The sequence below is a fragment of the Aedes aegypti genome, chromosome 2, assembly GCF_002204515.2.
Source record: "Aedes aegypti strain LVP_AGWG chromosome 2, AaegL5.0 Primary Assembly, whole genome shotgun sequence".
Taxonomy (NCBI): Eukaryota; Metazoa; Arthropoda; class Insecta; order Diptera; family Culicidae; genus Aedes; species Aedes aegypti.
The window spans coordinates 324,907,676-324,926,087 of NC_035108.1; the positions used below are offsets into that span (position 1 = coordinate 324,907,676).

At 38.3% G+C, this 18,412-nt stretch overlaps 1 protein-coding gene across 13 annotated transcripts in view; it reads right to left on the reverse strand.

The window, feature by feature from the left end:
• Window positions 1–9,348: 9,348 nt before the first annotated feature.
• The window catches only part of LOC5571955 (mediator of RNA polymerase II transcription subunit 13), a 107,429-nt gene continuing 98,365 nt past the window's right edge, over window positions 9,349–18,412 (reverse strand). For all 13 annotated transcript variants that reach the window (XM_021845858.1, XM_021845863.1, XM_021845862.1 and 10 more), the window contains one exon: window positions 9,349–11,681. In XM_021845858.1, coding sequence (XP_021701550.1) covers window positions 11,484–11,681 — 198 coding nt within the window. In that variant the 3' untranslated portion in view covers window positions 9,349–11,483. The remainder of the gene's footprint in view (window positions 11,682–18,412) is intronic.

Consider the following 18,412-nt stretch of genomic DNA (forward strand, 5'->3'; position numbering starts at 1 on the left):
TTAAATTATTTCTTAGATCTGGTTGTAGGGATCATATCGTAAAGCTGAAGCTTTGTTTACAAGAATTATCAAATTCAAAAAAAGAAATTATTGGAAAAAAATTGTTGAAAGTCAAGACAAAGAGACTTCTTTATCAACATTATGGTCTGTGGCAAGAAATTTGAGAAATCATGATTCTTCAAGTCCAGTTGTACTAGAATACTCAGAAGATTGGATTGAACAATTTGCATCTAAATTATGTTCGGATTCCGTTTCTACAATCATCAATTTTAAAAACCAATCTTTTAATTATTTTCCTGATCTTTGTATTCCATTTTCTTTAGAGGAAATGCTATTGGCTTTATCATTAACTGAAAATACTGCCCCAGGTATTGACAATATTAAATTTATAGTTCTCAAAAGATTACCAGATGAATGTAAAGATTACTTACTTTCGATGTACAATTTTTTTCTTTCTCAAAACATTATTCCTTTTGAATGACGTTTTGTAAAAGTAATAAGCATTCTAAAATCTGGCAAAAATCCATCATTAGCTAATAGTCGAAGACCTATCAGTTTATTATCATGTTTACGTAAACTTATGGAACGTATGATTTTGAATCGATTGGAATTGTGGGCAGAAAAAAAACATTTTTTCTTCTTCTCAATTTGGATTAAGGAAAGGTCGAGGTACTCGTGATTGTACTGCTCTTTTATCTTCTCAGATACAACTTTCATTCAACAGAAAACAAGATGTAGTTTCTACTTTTCTTGATGTTTCTGGTGCATATGATTCTGTCTTGATTGATTTACTTTTCAAAAAAATGAATCATTTGAAAATTCCAAATTTGATTCCAAATTTCTTGTACAATTTGTTTTCTTTGAAAGTTATGCATTTTTTTCATAATGGTTCATCTAAAATTATCCGTTATAGTTGTTTTGGTTTACCTCAAGGATCTTGTTTAAGTCCATTCTTATATAATTTATTTGCTTCAGATATGGTGAATGTTATTCCTAATGGATGTTATTTGATACAATTTGGTGGTAAAAATAGAGAAATTATTGGTCATTTTATGCAATCTGCGTTAAACAATATTGACACTTGGGCTTTTGATAATGGTTTTACATTTTCGGTACCAAAACAAAATATATTATTTTTTCACGAAGACATTCAACAATCAATATTACATTATATTTATATGGGCATGAATTTGAACAAGTTTTTGATTATAAATATCTTGGTTTATGGTTTGATTCGAAATTAAATTGGAAAAGTCAAATTTTATATATTCAAAAAGTTTGTTCTAAAAGAATAAATTTCCTTCGTATGATTACTGATACATGGTGGGGAGCCTGATTTGATAATTCTTTATAACACAACTATTCGTTCAGTCATGGAATATGGATGTTTTACTTTTGGAAATGCAGTTAAAACTCATTTTTCAAAACTTGAAAAAAATCAATTCCGATGTTTAAGGATTTGTTTAAAACTCTTGAATTCAACTCATACTCAATCTATTGAAGTATTAGCTGGTATTGAACCTCTTAAGATTCGTTTTCAAAATTTTATTGCAAATTTATCTTGCAATGTTTTTCATATAAACATCCAATTATTGATGTTTTAAAATCTTTAAATGAAATTAATCCTACAAGTAAAATATTAAATTCCCTTACCTATTGTTCAAATGAAAATTGAATGCCAATTTCTTCACCTGGTTTTCAAAATTATAATATTGATGTTCATACTTTTTGACCCCTTATTGATTTCTCTTTATATGAAGAATTGAAACAAATTCCAAAAATTGAACATCCTAATCATGCGAATATATTATTTAAACGAAAATTTGATGGTAGTAGTCATGATCAATTCTATTTCACTGATGGGTCTTTAATTCAAAATGTTGCTGGCTTTGGAGTTTTCAATAATCATTTGGCTAATTTTTTTAAATTACAAAATCCTTGTTCTATATTCATAGCTGAGCTAACCGCATCATATTTTGCATATAACTTGATTAGACTTTTTACTCCGAACAATATCATATAATATGTTCTGATAGTTTGAGTTCTCTTCATGCGTTAAATTCTATAAACTTTAATTCAAAAACTCATCACATTCTTTTGGAGCTTAAAAATCTTTTATACGATTTATATACTAAAGGATTTTTAATTAAATTTTTGTAGGTTCCTGCTCATTGTAATATTTATGGCAATGAACAAGCTGATTCTTTGGCTAAATCAGGTGTTGCACGTGGAATTACTTACTACTTTTTACTCCGAACAATATCATATAATATGTTCTGATAGTTTGAGTTCTCTTCATGCGTTAAATTCTATAAACTTTAATTCAAAAACTCATCACATTCTTTTGGAGCTTAAAAATCTTTTATACGATTTATATACTAAAGGATTTTTAATTAAATTTTTGTAGGTTCCTGCTCATTGTAATATTTATGGCAATGAACAAGCTGATTCTTTGGCTAAATCAGGTGTTGCACGTGGAATTACTTAGAGAAATTTTTGCTCCAGAACATCATTCAAAACTTAATAAATATTGCATGGATAATTGGCAACAATTTAGGAATTCAAGCGATAAAGGACGTTGGTGTCATTCCATTTGTCCGTTTGTTGATAAATTCCCATGGTTTAAAAATATATCAGAAAATAGAAATTTTATTTGCACTTTTTCACGAATAATATCGAACCGTTACATACGCAACAGTTATTTACACTACCCGCCATAAGTATGGAATCGCATCATCTAGTATTGCAACACATCAATTGAATATTGCAGCACCCTCCAAAAAGTTTAGCATCACCCGTAAGCTATTACACTAATGACGCAATATCTTGGAAACCTTACTTTCTAGAAAGCTGCGGTCTTCAGCAAAGTTGTTCAGAAGCCTTACGGCGTTCATCAGCTGAAATTTTTAATGCGCCATTTTGCCGCTACATGGCGCTAGTGTGCATGTAAATTTGTCATATTTTAGACGGCTCTGGCTCATGAACCTGATTACTTAGAATGTTCGTGTCTTCAGCAAAGTTGTTCAGAAACTTAAAAGCAATGTGAAACAGCACTGATTGGTTAGCAATTTTGCCGCTACGTGGCGCTAGTGTGCATGTAAATTGGTCATATTATAGACGGCCCTAGCTCATGAACCTGACCACTTAGAATGTTCGTGTCTTCAGCAAAGTTGTTCAGAAGCTTTAAAGCAATCTGAGGCAGCACTGATTGGTTAGCAATTTTTCCGCTATGTGGTGCTAGCGTATAGCTGAGAGAGTAGACAGCTCACTGACTTACTTACTTGATACTTGATGGGCTACAATTCGCTAAGATGAATCTGCGCCGAATGGATGAGTCTTCTCCACTGGGCTCGGTCCTGGGCCAATCGCTTCCAGTCACCCTGAACGTTAAGTGCCCTTAAGTCCTCCTCAACCGCAAAAAGCCATCGTGTGCGCGGCCTGCGACGAAGTCGGTGGCCTCGTCCGGGTTCCCTGTTGAATATTATCTTTGCTTGTCGTTCTTCCGGCATACGGACAACGTGACCAGCCCAACGCAGCCTGCCGTGTTTTATGCACTTGACAATATCAACCTCTTTATACACTTGATACAACTCGTGATTCATGCGACGCCGCCAGATGCCGTTTTCTAGTTTACCGCCGAGTATTGTTCGCAACACTTTACGTTCAAACACCCCGAAAGCTCTCCGGGCGACTTCCTTCAATGTCCATGATTCATGGCCATATAGGACAACCGGAAGGATCAGTGTCTTGTATAACGCGAGTTTTGTTTTCGTTTGCAGGCTACGGGACTTCAGCTGGTTACGGAGCCCGCAGAAAGCCCGACTCGCAGCTGCAATACGTCTTTTCACCTCGCGGGTAACATCATTATCGCATGTCACTAGTGTTCCAAGATACACAAATTCTTCTACCACTTCAAACTTTTCACCACCTAGCACCATTTCGCTACCACTAACACGTCCGGACCCACGTTGACCACCAGCTATCATGTACTTCGTTTTTGTGGTGTTGTTCGTGAGCCCAATCCTCGCTGTCTCCCTCTTGAAAGGCACGAAAGCCTCTTCCACTGCCCGACGGTCAATCCCGATGATGTCGATATCGTCCGCAAAGCCAAGGAGCATATGAGAACGTGTGATAATGGTACCGCTTCTCTGCACACCGGCTCTCCTGATAGCACCTTCGAGCGCTATGTTAAACAGCAAGTTAGAAAGAGCGTCACCCTGTTTCAATCCATCTAAGGTTACGAACGATGACGAAATCTCGTCCACCACCCGCACACTTGATTTCGATCCATCAAGCGTTGCACGAATCAGTCTAATCAGCTTCGCCGGAAAGACATGTTCGGACATAATTTGCCACAACTCGTTTCTCTTCACTGAATCGTACGCTGCCTTGAAATCTACAAACAGATGATGAGTCTGCAAGTTGTACTCCCGGAATTTATCTAGGATTTGACGCAGGGTAAACATTTGATCCGTCGTTGATCGGCCCTCTCGAAAACCAGCTTGGTATTCGCCGACAAAGGACTCCTCATACGATCTCAATCTGTTGAACAGAATTCCAGACATGATTTTGTACGCCGAATTTAGGAGTGTTATCCCTCGGTAATTGGCGCACTCCAGTCGATGCCCTTTCTTGTACAGAGGGGAAATGAGACCTTCCAGCTCACTGACAGTTGGCATGTTTTCTTGCCTACTTAGACTTCTTTCTTTAGTTCTTGGGTTGTGCACAACGGTCTAATGATCTTATTTTGATCAAAATCATTCACTCATTGTTGTTCAATGTGGAAAAGGTATGAATAAAAAAATCAATAGCAGTTTGCCAACACACGACTATATTTAAGTATTCAACTTTTTAAAATGAGCAGTAATCGCAAAACACCTAGAAAGTGTAATTACCTTTACCTAAATTCTGACGGTATTTTACGCTTTGCTCTTCAAATGTGTGGTTTTCCAGTGTCAGTTTATGACAGGTTCCCTTGTCTTTTGGGAGCTCGCAATCTAAGCCATCTGTCTCCTCTCTCTCAGATGTGCAGGTAGATTTGATTATATTTTCGCGGGCTCTAGCACATGATCTTGAGCACCTAGAATGTTCGTATCTTCATCAAATTTTTAGAAGAAGGCATTTTCTACGAACTTGTTTACTTAGACTAATTTCATTTTATTTTGTCATTTTATTATGTTCCTGTTTTTCAAATTTCGACATGTTATTGATTGCTTGTGAACCGCGTCAAGAACTTGCATGGACTTTTAAGAGTTCATTAAAATATTACGTTACGCAAAATTTGTCAATTTTAGACCCCCTTTCACCTTTACGTAACAACTTTTGAATAGAAAATTTTAAATTTTTCTTTGAACCGTAACACTATGTAAGACCCCCTCCCTCCCCTGTTGCGTTACGTAATATTTGAACGGTCCCTAAAGGGTTGATGACCATTGGCGTAGCCAGGTTTTTTCATCAGGAGGGGGGGGGGGCTTGAGAAGATCGATTCTTAACATTTCATTCACGATTTTCACGACAAAACGATCATTATACATTACACTCTTTATGCATGAAACATAAAACTATACAAGATACCAACCGTATTTTTTTCATAGTAAGCTAAGTAAAGTCCTAAACGCGTCTTATTTCAATGTTGAGTGACGGGTCTATTTAAAGTCTTGCAGATTCACCTATTGGAAAAATTCCAAAGATTCGATTCGTTATGGTCCCTTTGATCGGCAATTTTGCTTTGTCCAGTAAAACAAATGGAATCAACCTGAGTTCCTAGTTATACATGATCGATGAATTATCTAAAAATTTCTCACAGAACACAGAAATTCCTAAAGAGGTTCACATTAAAATTCCTCTTGATTTAGAAACTCCTTCGAAATAGCATAAATAATTGCCTAAAAGCTCTTCTTGGAATTGGTTTTAGTATAATTCAAAGAATATTTCATACGGAGTTTTCACATAATTTTTCCTAAACATTATTTTAAAACTCAATGTTTGGAAATGGAATGTGTATAAAAATATTTCTTACTGTATGAAAACCAAGAAATTTTCTTTAGTTTTCATGGATTTTTTTTGCTGGGTTTTTAGCGCAGAAGTATTCATAAATTACATCACATGAAGTTGTGAATAAATCTCATAAATTATTCCTATACCTAAGGGATGATTTAATGCTTCAAAATGATTTTGGTGAAATTCCTAGTCAAGTTCCTGAAAATCTCGTGAGCAAATTTTGAAGTTTATCTCGAGACATACTGAAGATAAAAATGGAATGAATTCAACAAGGACTAAAAGAAGATAATTATTGAAGTAATTACTTGAAAAATAAAAATATTCTATTAGCATTTTGAGTGAAGTTTGTGGTCGAGTTCAAGTTCAAGCAAAAATCAATTTTAATTTAGACGCAAAACCCTTTCGGTGTACCCAGTATGTTTCTGGAACAATTTATGAAATTATTGTTTGGAAATTTTTGAAAGAAAAGTTTCAACAGGAATCCATAGATTAATTTTTGAAATAGTATTGAGAGAAATTCTCGGAGGAATTCATGAATGAACCTACACACATGATTTTTTTTTTGTCATAAACTCGGCTGTATGAATCCTGTTTTTTTAATTTTAAGAATGATTTAACTAGCGAGTTGCCAAGTTGCTAGGTAACGAAACACAGTTTTATGATACTTGAGATTGCTGTGCATAACTCGTTTAATATATGGCATATTAAATTGAGTTTTTATGGAAGAATTTTTAGAATCACCTCTAGAAAACACCTTGAAATTTTGTTGAGGAATCTCTGGAGAAATTCGAGGTACAGCCAGGAACGATTTATAGAATAATTTCAGGAATAATTGGAGAAACACGTTGGAGAAATATCTGGAGGATTATGATTGATATCTCGAGTGGAATTCCTGTGGGAAATACGAGGAGTCCGATTACTCTAATGATAATATTCTGCTGACAATAAATTTTGTAGAACCTTTTTGAGTTTCCCAACAGATTTGATAAACCCTTCGAAAAATTTATGGCAAGAAGTTTTTCAAAAAGCTGATTGTTTGGAATACTCCATAAGTTTTCCAATCTATCATCATGCAACAATTATATAAATATGAGTGCTGGAACAATCTTTTAAGAATACAAACACATGATAAATTCCCGTAATATTGTTTTTAGCATCGTCCAAAGGGGAGGAGGCATTCCCATTGCCCCCTCTGGCTATGCCCATGCGTGCATGACATTAAACATCATCATCATTTTTAATGAAAATATGGTAGAACATGGCGAAAACAATTTTTTGATAAATTTAAAACAAGCCGACAAAATCGGGTCAAAAAGCTGACAAAATCGGGGGTAGACATCGGGGGCAGACAAAATCGGGGGCTGACAATATCGGGTCAGTACTGTATAATTGTTTACTATGTGTTAAAATAATTCAAAATTTGACATTTTTTTTGTTAAAATAGGCTATTTTTAATGCCTTAAGGAATCGTACACAGTTTTAATTTAAAGTTATTTCCAACATTCAGTTCAAATTTCGGATCCATCATTTCGCTAAAAGCAGAGCCACCCTCGTCAAAATTGCTAACCAATCAGTGCCGTCTCCGATTGCTTTTAAGCTTCTAATCAACTTTGCTAAAGACACGAACATTCTAAGTAATCAGGTTCATGAGCCAGAGCCGTCTAAAATATGACAAATTTACATGCACACTAGCGCCACGTAGCGGCAAAATGGCGCTTTAAAAATTTCAGCTGATGAACGCCGTAAGGCTTCTGAACAACTTTGCTGAAGACCGCAGCTTTCTAGAAAGTAAGGTTTCCAAGATATTGCGTCATTAGTGTAATAGCTTACGGGTGATGCTAAACTTTTTGGGGTGCTGCAATATTCAATTGAGGTGTTGCAATACTAGATGATGCGATTCCATACTTATGGCGGGTAGTGTATATCGCATAGATATGAAGGATTAAAATTTATGTGATTGTGGGGAATTTTATGAAGATATTCCCCATATTGTTTCATATTGTTTTTGTATGCACCAAATTTACGGTACCAAGAAGTAAATTCATTAGTAGTTTGGAAACTTTATATCCAACTCCTCCTACATCTGTCCGTGAAAATTTACTTGGAAGTAAATTTCATCCTTGTTTGAAATTATTATATAATTATTTAAATGAGATTTCATATCGTGTTTGATTTTTACTGCCCTAATTTTCTTTGTTTTTCTTTTAAGAATTGAAATTTGAGCCATTTAGCAAGACGGGCTCCCCTTTCCCTTTTTCTAATCCAACGTTTCGAAAGATCAAGATCCTGGCTCTGTTATGGTTCAAGCCGAATGCGCCTTTAGTTTATAAGATATTTGTTATAACGTTTTAGAAAAGATGAAGAGGTTTTGTGCCTTTTTGAGAAAGATCTCTTCAAGTGATCACTCAAAGGGGTTTTTCCCTCCTCCAAATTTTAGTGAAAATAAATAAGATAGGGAAAGTGTACCATTCTTCTTTCTTCCTTATGGCGTTACGTCCCCACTGGGACAGAGCCTGCTTCTCAGCTTAGTGTTCTTATGAGCACTTCCACAGTTATTAACTGAGAGCTTACTATGCCAATGACCATTTTTGCATGTGTGGCAGGTACGAAGATACTCTATGCCCTGGGAAGTCGAGAAAATTTCTAACCCGAAAAGATCCTCGACCGGTGGGATTCGAACCCACGACCCTCAGCTTGGTCTTGCCGAATAGCTGCGTGGTTACCGCTACGGCTATCTGGGCCCCCTACCAGTTATGGCTATAGTGGTTCCCTATTTGGCCATATGTGTTTTCTCAAAAACTTTCACATTTTGAATATGTTTGAATGTTTTAACATCAAGATTCATTTGATATCAAACTACTGAAACGCACAGAACGATTAAAAATTTGAAATGATCAAATTATTACGCATGGCGAAATAGGGAACCATTATGTCCATAACTGGTACACCTACCCTATTAAGGTTAAAAATTCCACTGTTTTTCAAGTTTTTTGTTATTTCTTAATTTTTATGTATCATATTTTTAAAATGTCTTCTCTATGCGTAAGATTTTCAAACTATCCATTTTTGCCAGTAGACTTTGCCGAAGACACCAAAAACCGGAAATATATAAGCTATTAGCTGTGTCCCGCCAGATTGCGTTCCTGGCCTAAAGTGAAATGGCATAGTCGAAATATATTCCTGACGAAAAGTTTTCCGGACTGAAGCGGGAGTCGAACCAACACTCCTTGGATCGATGCGGTTGAATGCGTTGTAACACTAACCGTACGATCACGAAGTCCACAAATATCTCAAATGGTGAACTCAAACTGGGAATGTGATATTCTTAACAGATGAACAATTTGTATCTTCATTTTGCTCATATTTTAAGTATATTCTCATGTTTCACGATTTTGTCCATAATATTTCCTTTTGTGGATTTCATGTTTATATCGTCTTTCACATATTATAATGTTTTTTCCATTTTCCTTTCCTTTCTCTTGGCTTTCATCATCATCAATTCAAGATTCTCCTGACTTTGCATCTTTTGGGACGCAGCGTTTACTTCCATTTTTTTTGCTCACTTCATCACTTTATTTTTTCCTAGCAACAGCAGACTCCTTGTGTTTTGTTTCATCATCATCATAATCAACGTTCTTCGTCTCAATATCGAAAAAAGGCAACGTTACTTTGTTTGTATCTTGCTGTGCGTCAGCTTTTTCTTTTTCTTAGCAGCCAAGCCCTGGCGCACAGCTTGCGTACCATGTGTTTGCCTTAAGGGGGCGGCGCTGGTTGCATTGGGATCGTTTCTCGATGGGAGGCGGTCGCATCCTTAACGTTTGTCCAAAACCCCCTGCCCTTCGAGGTACGATTCCCGCTGCAAAGTGACGCAGCGCTCCCTCAGTGATCATTGTTTTTAGCGTAGGTATGTGTCTTATAGGTCTAGTACTACGCCCTGGGGGACTCAGCATTATCTCTTCGTTCGCGGCATTTATCGATAAATGTGGTTTTGGATAATGAATAATAATTGTAATCATAATAATATAGCAATATAACCGTTTCCTCTATGTAGTTTAGCCATTTTTTGTTGTAAATGTTTCAGCTTGTGTAGATTTTCGTTCAAAGGGTTTCAGACATTTCTGCTTGTAGTGGTGTGTTTAGTGTACGATGATTAAATTTGGCTAATATTTTCTGTGACGATGCCTAAAATTTGATGACATTTTCCATTTACTACTTAGCGAGAATATGCGTGAGTTTACTTTAGCGGTCTAACATTTTAGCGGAAAAAAGGTGAACCAATACGAGTAGTATTAGATATTTGGTAAGTAATTGTTGGTTTGTATGTTTTATAACCTAGAAAAGGCGTCTTTTGATGTTAAGGCTTTGAAATGCAACGGCTCCCTACATACTCCTAGTTGCAAACGAATGGTGACAATGGAATCTTTAATTTTTAATTTGTTTAAACAATATACTTGAGACAAAATTTGGGTTCATTTTTGTTGAATATTGGGCTCAAAATTGGGTGTCAAACGTCGAACTATTTCAAATGCAGTTGAATAAGAGCCTGAGATATAGACCCCAGGCTCTCTGTCGACTCAATACACTGAATTTAAGTCATAACTATATCAACTAAACCAATCCAGTGCTCATCAATAAAAGTTCCATTGTCAAATATCTTTTTTTCGATTCTTTTTTGCATTCTTTATCAGACAGAAAGCCAAATAATTCTAGTCGAAATGTAGAAATAAATAAAACCAGATTATTTTTTATTAATTCAATTTGTTAACTAATTAGTTTTGTGTCGAAAATTGTGTATCTCGTGAGTATCGCAGTATACTTTCGATCAAATACTATTCAAGTGGTTGAATGTTATTGATGAAAGGATGGACGACAGGTCAAAATAAGCTATTTTCCTTGTTTTAAGCTGTAGGCAATTTGGCAGAGATTCACCTCGGTCGATGAACCGGAAGATCCCGAGTTCCGAATCGAATCCACGACGAATCACCTGCAATCGGGCACTTTTTTTTCGCTACGTAAATATTCAAACAAAAAACAAAACGAACGGATTAAACTTATTACAGAATAGTACGGAACCACCTCTGGTTAGTGTGAGAGTGAGATCGAAGCCTCAATTACTGGAACAATATCTGGCGCGAAGACCCGAACAGGTCTTCGTCTACAATCTAAAGCTGTCTTTTGCTCGTTCAATCATAAATGCTGGGCTACATCCGTTTCTCGTTTTCTCCCCTCGCGACTTAACACTTAGAAGATCACAGAAAGATATGAACAGAGAAACTAAAAAATAGGTTGAAATATAGGAATAACTAGAAATTCACTTTGCTGCTCGCTTTCCTTCTGGGTCGTCAAAGCACGTGTTAGGACGGCGCTCTTCTAGGTCAACCGGGTTGGATACGGTGCCGATGGGTTATTTTTTGGGATACAGAAGTAGATAGGGGGTTTGGTTTTGAAACAGTTGAATTTCTCTACACTGGCTGGCTGTTGGCTTAGTTAATGCATTCGGCCTTCTGCTTGTTGGCTGCGGCAGCTGCTGCTGCTGCCGCGGCTGCAGCCTGGAAGCCAGGTGGCATCGGGATGGAGAACTTGTCATAGTTGGTTCCAGCGCCGAATCCGTTGGCGAGGCTGTTCATGTAGGCGCTCTGCTCGCTGTTGAGCCAGTTGGAGGTCGCGTGCGAGAAATTTACCTGGAATGGTGAAGCGTATGCGAAAGAAGTTAGAAATTGCTCTAGTTTCTGAATCGAAGCAAGTATGAAGTGCTGATGAGGATAACTTGTTTCCAGATGTAGATATCCTCATCACTTAATTTCACTATCTTCCATTGCTCTGATACGCCATCAAATCCACGTTGAGTGATGCTGTTTCATGCGGGTACCACACACTTAAACCTGAATTGAAAGTGAAATATCGTAGAATTCCACGTCATGAGTTTTAAAATACCTAGTTTGGACGGTGTCAAATATTTCACGTGATTGGAGTTAATTGAATAAGTTAACGTATAGGAACTGTTTGTTGCGAAGATTTTTAAAGCATGGCTCTGGATGCCCTTGATGGGATCTATCTATGAAACATGTCTAATACTTGCAGACTTAATTCTTTCTAGACTGTTTCAACCCGTTCCTCCATAACATGCGAGATCTCTTCGTAAAGCAAATTAAGTTGATTTACCACCAAGGGAATTCTCTATTAATTAGAAAACACTGCCAAAAGCAGAATCCGTTTTCATAAAATTATCAAAATGATATCAAACAGTTTTAATAACTAGATCTAATTTCAAAATTTGATTAAGTTTAGATATTTATAAATTAAAATAATTTTTTTGTCAATTAAAACTCAATTTAAATACACGAAAGACTATATCAATCCATGAAACCGCACCAAAAACGTTTTTATTGATGATAACATGAATGCATCAATTGAGATTATCATTCGAAAGTTACTAAAATATCAAGTTTTAGCTATGCTTTTAAAACAACAAGTTCTAAAAGCACAGGTTATCAAATTTATTTCAAAAGTTGTGTTACAATTCTACCAGTAGCAAAATGAAGAACATTTTGATTTTCTAGCTACACACGAAAATTGTAACGATAACCAGTCCGAAGTTGGTGTTGAATTTCGAAAGATTCATTCTTGATATTTCCTGAAACAGAATCAATCATATAGATTACATGGCAAAATATCTCTATTGTGAATTCGTTTTCTAATTTAAACATCAAAATGTTTACTAATTTTATTTTCATTTGGCATTACTTACTTACTTACTGACTTTTAATTCTGGGTACCACCCTGATAATGCCAAGTAGAAGAAGAAAATGAACCCTCCTGGTGATACTTGGGCCGACGTTCAAGGTTTCCATCCAGGAAGATAGCCCGCCCTGAACTGTTGCCACGTTGGACGGTTTCTTTTCTATCTTTGAGCCTGCACACCTTACTTTCCTATTATGGTCCATCTAATGCTTGCTTGCCGATTTCGCTTACGTCCCTTCGTAGAAAATCCCACATTTTACTGGCTTATAGATTGATCGGTGGCTTATATTTTTGGGTAATCATTACACAGTCATGGATGGTTTCCCCATATCATGCGTATTTCTCCCCGATAAGCCAATCTATCGATCGGTGGCTTATATATCGATAGAACCTGCTTGATTGCCAAACAGTATTAGGGCGCTTGAAACCTCCTTCCTTTTGGCTGTCTTGGTAGTGTTGTTCGAAAAACACGCCAAGCCGTTCCCATAGGGGACGTTAGCCAAAAGGAAAGACGTAATACTGTTTCATATGGTATGCCCTCTTCAACATCTAATCCAATTTCTCTCGCCGTTTCCTTACGGTACTTATCCATCTAGTATTCATTGCTTTCTTCTTCATGCTCCCTCTTACTTCGAGCAAAGTAGACCGATATGCCGGTAAACAAATTAAATAGTTCATGATAAGTTAAGTACAATTCAATGGCTGCTGCGATTCGCAATCTCTAACACTCATCCTCGACATCGATAGCTACAAATCCTGCAGCTACTCGTAATTTTTGCTGATTCACTCTCGTTAGCGGTTTACTCATCATTTCTGCCAGCATGTCTTCTGTAGGGCAATATAACAAACTGATGATGTTCTTACTTTTCAGGTCCTTGATGAAGCAATATGTTGTGTCGACGTGCTTCGATCGTTGATCCACCTTCTTGTTCTTCACCTGCGTATGCAGCTTTGGTTGTCCTCACGGATGCAGATCGGATGATCCACTTTCTTCCCCAGATCCTCATGCAGCTTGCGTATCCATTGGATTTCCTGGTACGCTTCAGCCTGAGCGATGAACTCCGATTCGGTGGATGACAGAGCCACGCACGATTGCTTCCTGGAAGCCCAACTCACGACTCCGCCGCCGAGAAAAATATTTTTTAAGTTGAGTTTCGGTCCCTGGTATCGCCGGCGTCGCACTAAACTTCCAAACTTTACCATTCGCTGCTAGCTGTAAATAGCGATTTCGAGTGCTGTAAAGGTATCTCAACACTCTCTTCGCTTCTGTCTAGTCCCTAACTCGGGGCTAACATGGTACTAGTGGTATATTCGAAAGAACAGCTGAATACTCCTCTTTTTGCTGGTAACCAGGGTCGTAATCAGAGGGATGCTTCATGAAGATTTCTTCATCCAACCTACCATACAAGTATGCAGTCTTGATGTCTGACGTGCTTGACAACGAGATTTCGTTCAGCCGCCACCGTCAGCAGCGAACGCATAGTGACTTGCTTAGCCACAGGCGCGACCTTGCAACCAACTTTCTTGTGGCCACCTGGTAGTGTGGTGATTTCCCAAGTCTCATTTTTCGTAAAAGAACGGAGTCCTTCATCCATCGCAGTCTTCCAGTACTTGCCCTCAGGACTTGCTAAAGTTTCTTCATAATGGCGGACGAAATCCAACACCATTCCAATAGTTTCGCGGTAACGTCACATCCGGATTCCTTCCATGCCAGAGCTCGAACGGGGTTGTTGGAATCGATTTCGATAGAAAAATGTTCTGCAATTAACGGCAGTACTTACCGACTCAGCCCAATAGCACTCTGGAAGATTGGCATCAAACAGCATGCACCGGATCATCTCGACCAGGTACCGATCCTTTCTCTCGACAACACCATTTTGTTGGTGTGGGGGGGGGGGGGGGGGGGGAATAGCTTGCGGTGAATTGCGCTAGAATACCTTCACGTTTGTAGAAAGCCTTCAGCGAAATTCCAGTGTATTCGCCTCCTTGGTCTCTCCTGACTGAAGACGGTCGGCCGAACTGAGTCTTCACTATGGTCACGTACTCCATTATCTTCTCTAGAACATCTTGCTTCTTTCTTAGCAGGTACAGGATACAGAATCTGCGGTAATCGTCGATGATGGTCATAAAACTTCTTTCGAGGTTCTTACCTTGTAGAGTCCACTAGTCGTGATCGCAGCCGCTGCCAATAGGCCACCGACGAGAATCCGGCACCCTACTTTGTCGAACGTCACCGCGGCGCACAGTGCTTCGTCCCTTGGACAAAAGTCAAAAAATCAACTTTCATATTCGACCGAATCAAGTAGGCCATGATGTTAACATATGTTTTGAGCGTGTAGTACAGATATTAGAAAGTTTTTGCTGTTTTCAAAACAAACCAAAACACCACGTGTTGACAAGTTGTTTCTTCGTTCTATATTATTCATTGTTTTCGTGTCAATCCAGTCTTTCTACAATTCGCTTCATTCCCATCCTTATTATATTTTCAAAATAAAAATCGTTATGGACCGTTTTGAAACAAGTAAGTAGGAGTCATTCCATTCAATTTTCTGTGATATATTCTAACAATTGTTGAAAAAGATGCTTCTGAGCTACATGCTTTTTAATACAGAAGAAAATTAAAACACTTATCTTCTTTTTGCCCATACAAAAAAGTACCTCAAAGTACCTTTCTGAAATCCACTTAAAAATAAAATTTATAGTATTTTTCAAATTCTGGAAGTGATTCCAGCTGCATATGTTTGCCAATTGTATGTCATCTTATGATTTTTAGGATATGCTGCCACAACCATCAATAAAGATTGTTTCGAGCAGTAGTTTTCTGCCGCTCCACCCAATCGGAAAAATCATGTTCTGAATTTCATGTATAGTTGTTATGGCACTGATTCTTTCTCCAAGATATTTGAGAACGAGCTAAAGACGTTTTGCAAATTTTATTGCTGCATAATAAACCAAAAGTGGGCTAAATGTGGAAGATCATACAAAACTTTCGTGAAGCAAAACTCCGACTGGTTAGCAAAACCAGTTCAGCTCCCGCGCAATCAGGAAACTGACGATGCAGATATTTCCAGCTCGGCTGCAAAGGCTGGCATGGGGCCTCACAAACCGTTCAATGAATGTTCAAGAAAAACTAAAAAGGGACGTGTTGCAGATCTTATCAACGAAGTGCTCGCATTCGCTGACAATTTATCAAATTCTTCGACTGGGGATCAAGTACAGGTCATGACTGCAGCACAGGCATTAGCTTTGAACATTGATTTAGATCTGTCGGAACGGAAGTACAATTTGCTTCGAGCCACTTTGAACGAATTACATCCGAACTTGCTTCCTTGCCATTGTGCGCTAAAGCAAGAGAAACAAAAAATAATTCCGAAACCGATTTCTGCATCAGAAACAGCTGCTACAGTCGATCTACAACAGCTCATGAATTGTACTGCATCCAGTATCATGAAGGATATCTCGTTGGAAGCTTCTACTGCTGTAAAACTGGTTTGCAAGTGGGGCTTCGATGGAAGTTTAGGACACAGCATGTACAAACAAACATTTTCGGAAGCAGGAAAATCGGATGAAAGTTTGACCGGAAACATTGCGACGTTCCGTTGAAAATCAAACGACATTTCAATTTTCTTTTGTAGCAATATTCAGTTCTCGGATGATTAATAGCTCGTAAATGAATTGTGTTGCTAATAAAAAGAAACTTTATTCAACCTTTTTTATTGGATTTCATTTTATTCATTCATAATCCATACTCCAATATTTTTATAAAAAGTTGGTTATTGAGACACTTTTATGGTTACGTATGTCACATACATCGTTCATGCGAACGACTCAAGTACTTTTTCATGCATTTTTATTTTGAACATTTCTTCCAAGCGAGCACTGTTTCATGGTGTCAAATGTAAAATTTGACGTACAAGCCACTCATGCCATTACTGATGTAATATGTGTCATTTATGCCAATAATGAGTTTTTTTTGTGTATAACGAGATCCTCCTCAACATCGTAGGGCAAAACAGCATAAAACATCCCGATATGACTTTTGTCCCCAAGTGCCATACGTTCGAAGCACTGTGGCGGCGCCTTTCTCTACAAGATTCGGTACAGAGAGCAGGTTGATTTCCAAACTTGCTTCGAACAGCACGTTGCCAAGGGTACCCGTGGTTGTTTTACCATTGTCATGGTAACATAACAATCGACTGGAACCGACACATCAGGGCAAATGTCTCCGCGTCTTCACTGTCGTTCTTGCTTTCGGTGAACGACCTTTTTCCGATTACGTCTCCTTGGCGTACAACTTACACTCCTTTTGCTTGTGGTCAGTTTTCTTGCAAAAATGGCACACTAGCGGCTTCTTTTTCTTCATGAAACTTGCCTTCATCGCTGAATCCGGCGACCCATGGTCCCGTTTGGCCACTTCATCCAGCAGCTTGCTTTTCACCAGCTCCAGCTTCAGGTCATCGTCGGAACGGCTTTCTAGGGCCGTCGCCAGAATCGGGGAGGTTCCTAAGCACCAATGCAACCATCAGTGGCTCACATAAATTCAGTCTAGCACACGACAACTTCCTAAACAAATCTTCCAGCTCGAATAGATGATTCTGCATGTCGTCCCCGTCCTTACACGTTTTGTTGCAAATTCGCTTCAGAACTGCAACCTTCGAGCAGAGGGACGGCTTCTGGTGGTGTTTCTGAAAATTTTCCCAAACTTCCTTGGCCGTCTTCGTATCGCGAAACAGGGTGTGTTGCTGATCCTCCACGAGCACTGCAATCGTCGCTCTCGCTTTGCGGTCACCATTAGTTTCATTCATCCGTCATCGGCTCCAGTGCTTGATCCTCGATGTACTTCCACGTGTCCTCTCGAGTCAGCAACATTTCAGCCAGAACTTCCACACAGCATAGTTGGAATTGTTTAGCTTCACGATCGAAATCTTGCTTCCTTCCATGGTACTCCGACTTTCAGTAACTTCTACTTCGTCAGCGAAAAGTGAAAAAATTCAAATTCGTTCAAGCGGATTGCTTTGACTTGGCCCATAACCTATTAAGTATTCGGAGGGCTGGCGAAGTTCGACCAGGTCCGTCACACTCGGGCTCAGATTAGGTACCACTTCTAGTACTGCATTTGGTCCCTTGGTAGTACAAAAGGTACCCAAGTTTGACAGATCGCAGTACACTTTTCACGGCATTCTAGATTACCTTATGAGCCATAAAATTTTGGGCAACTGCAAGGGACATGGAGGTCTTTAATTTGTCTTTGGTTCGACTAAACTGATTGACGGTTGATTTAAGACTATTTTTTTTCAAGTTCTTAATAAGTTCAATACAATTCAATGGTTGCTACACTGCCCATAACTGCATAAGGTTTTTTTTTTTTGTTTTTTACAAGGGGGAAATCTGCAAACAGATCCCCTGAGAAGATAACTTAGGGAATGCGGGGATGACGCACCAACGACGACCCGCTAAAACCAGCCTATGCACTGTGCTTGAGCAATTCATTTAGAATTGCTCAAGTGGTGAACAGTGCATCGACATGACCCTTGGACTCAGACCCTCATCTCCCCGGAACCACCTTACGGTATTTCTTCGGGAAGGGACCAGTGCATATAGCACAACACGTGTAGCAGAAGTAGCCTAGGCAAACTGCTTCTCCTAGCCGACTTAAACAATGTTACAAGGG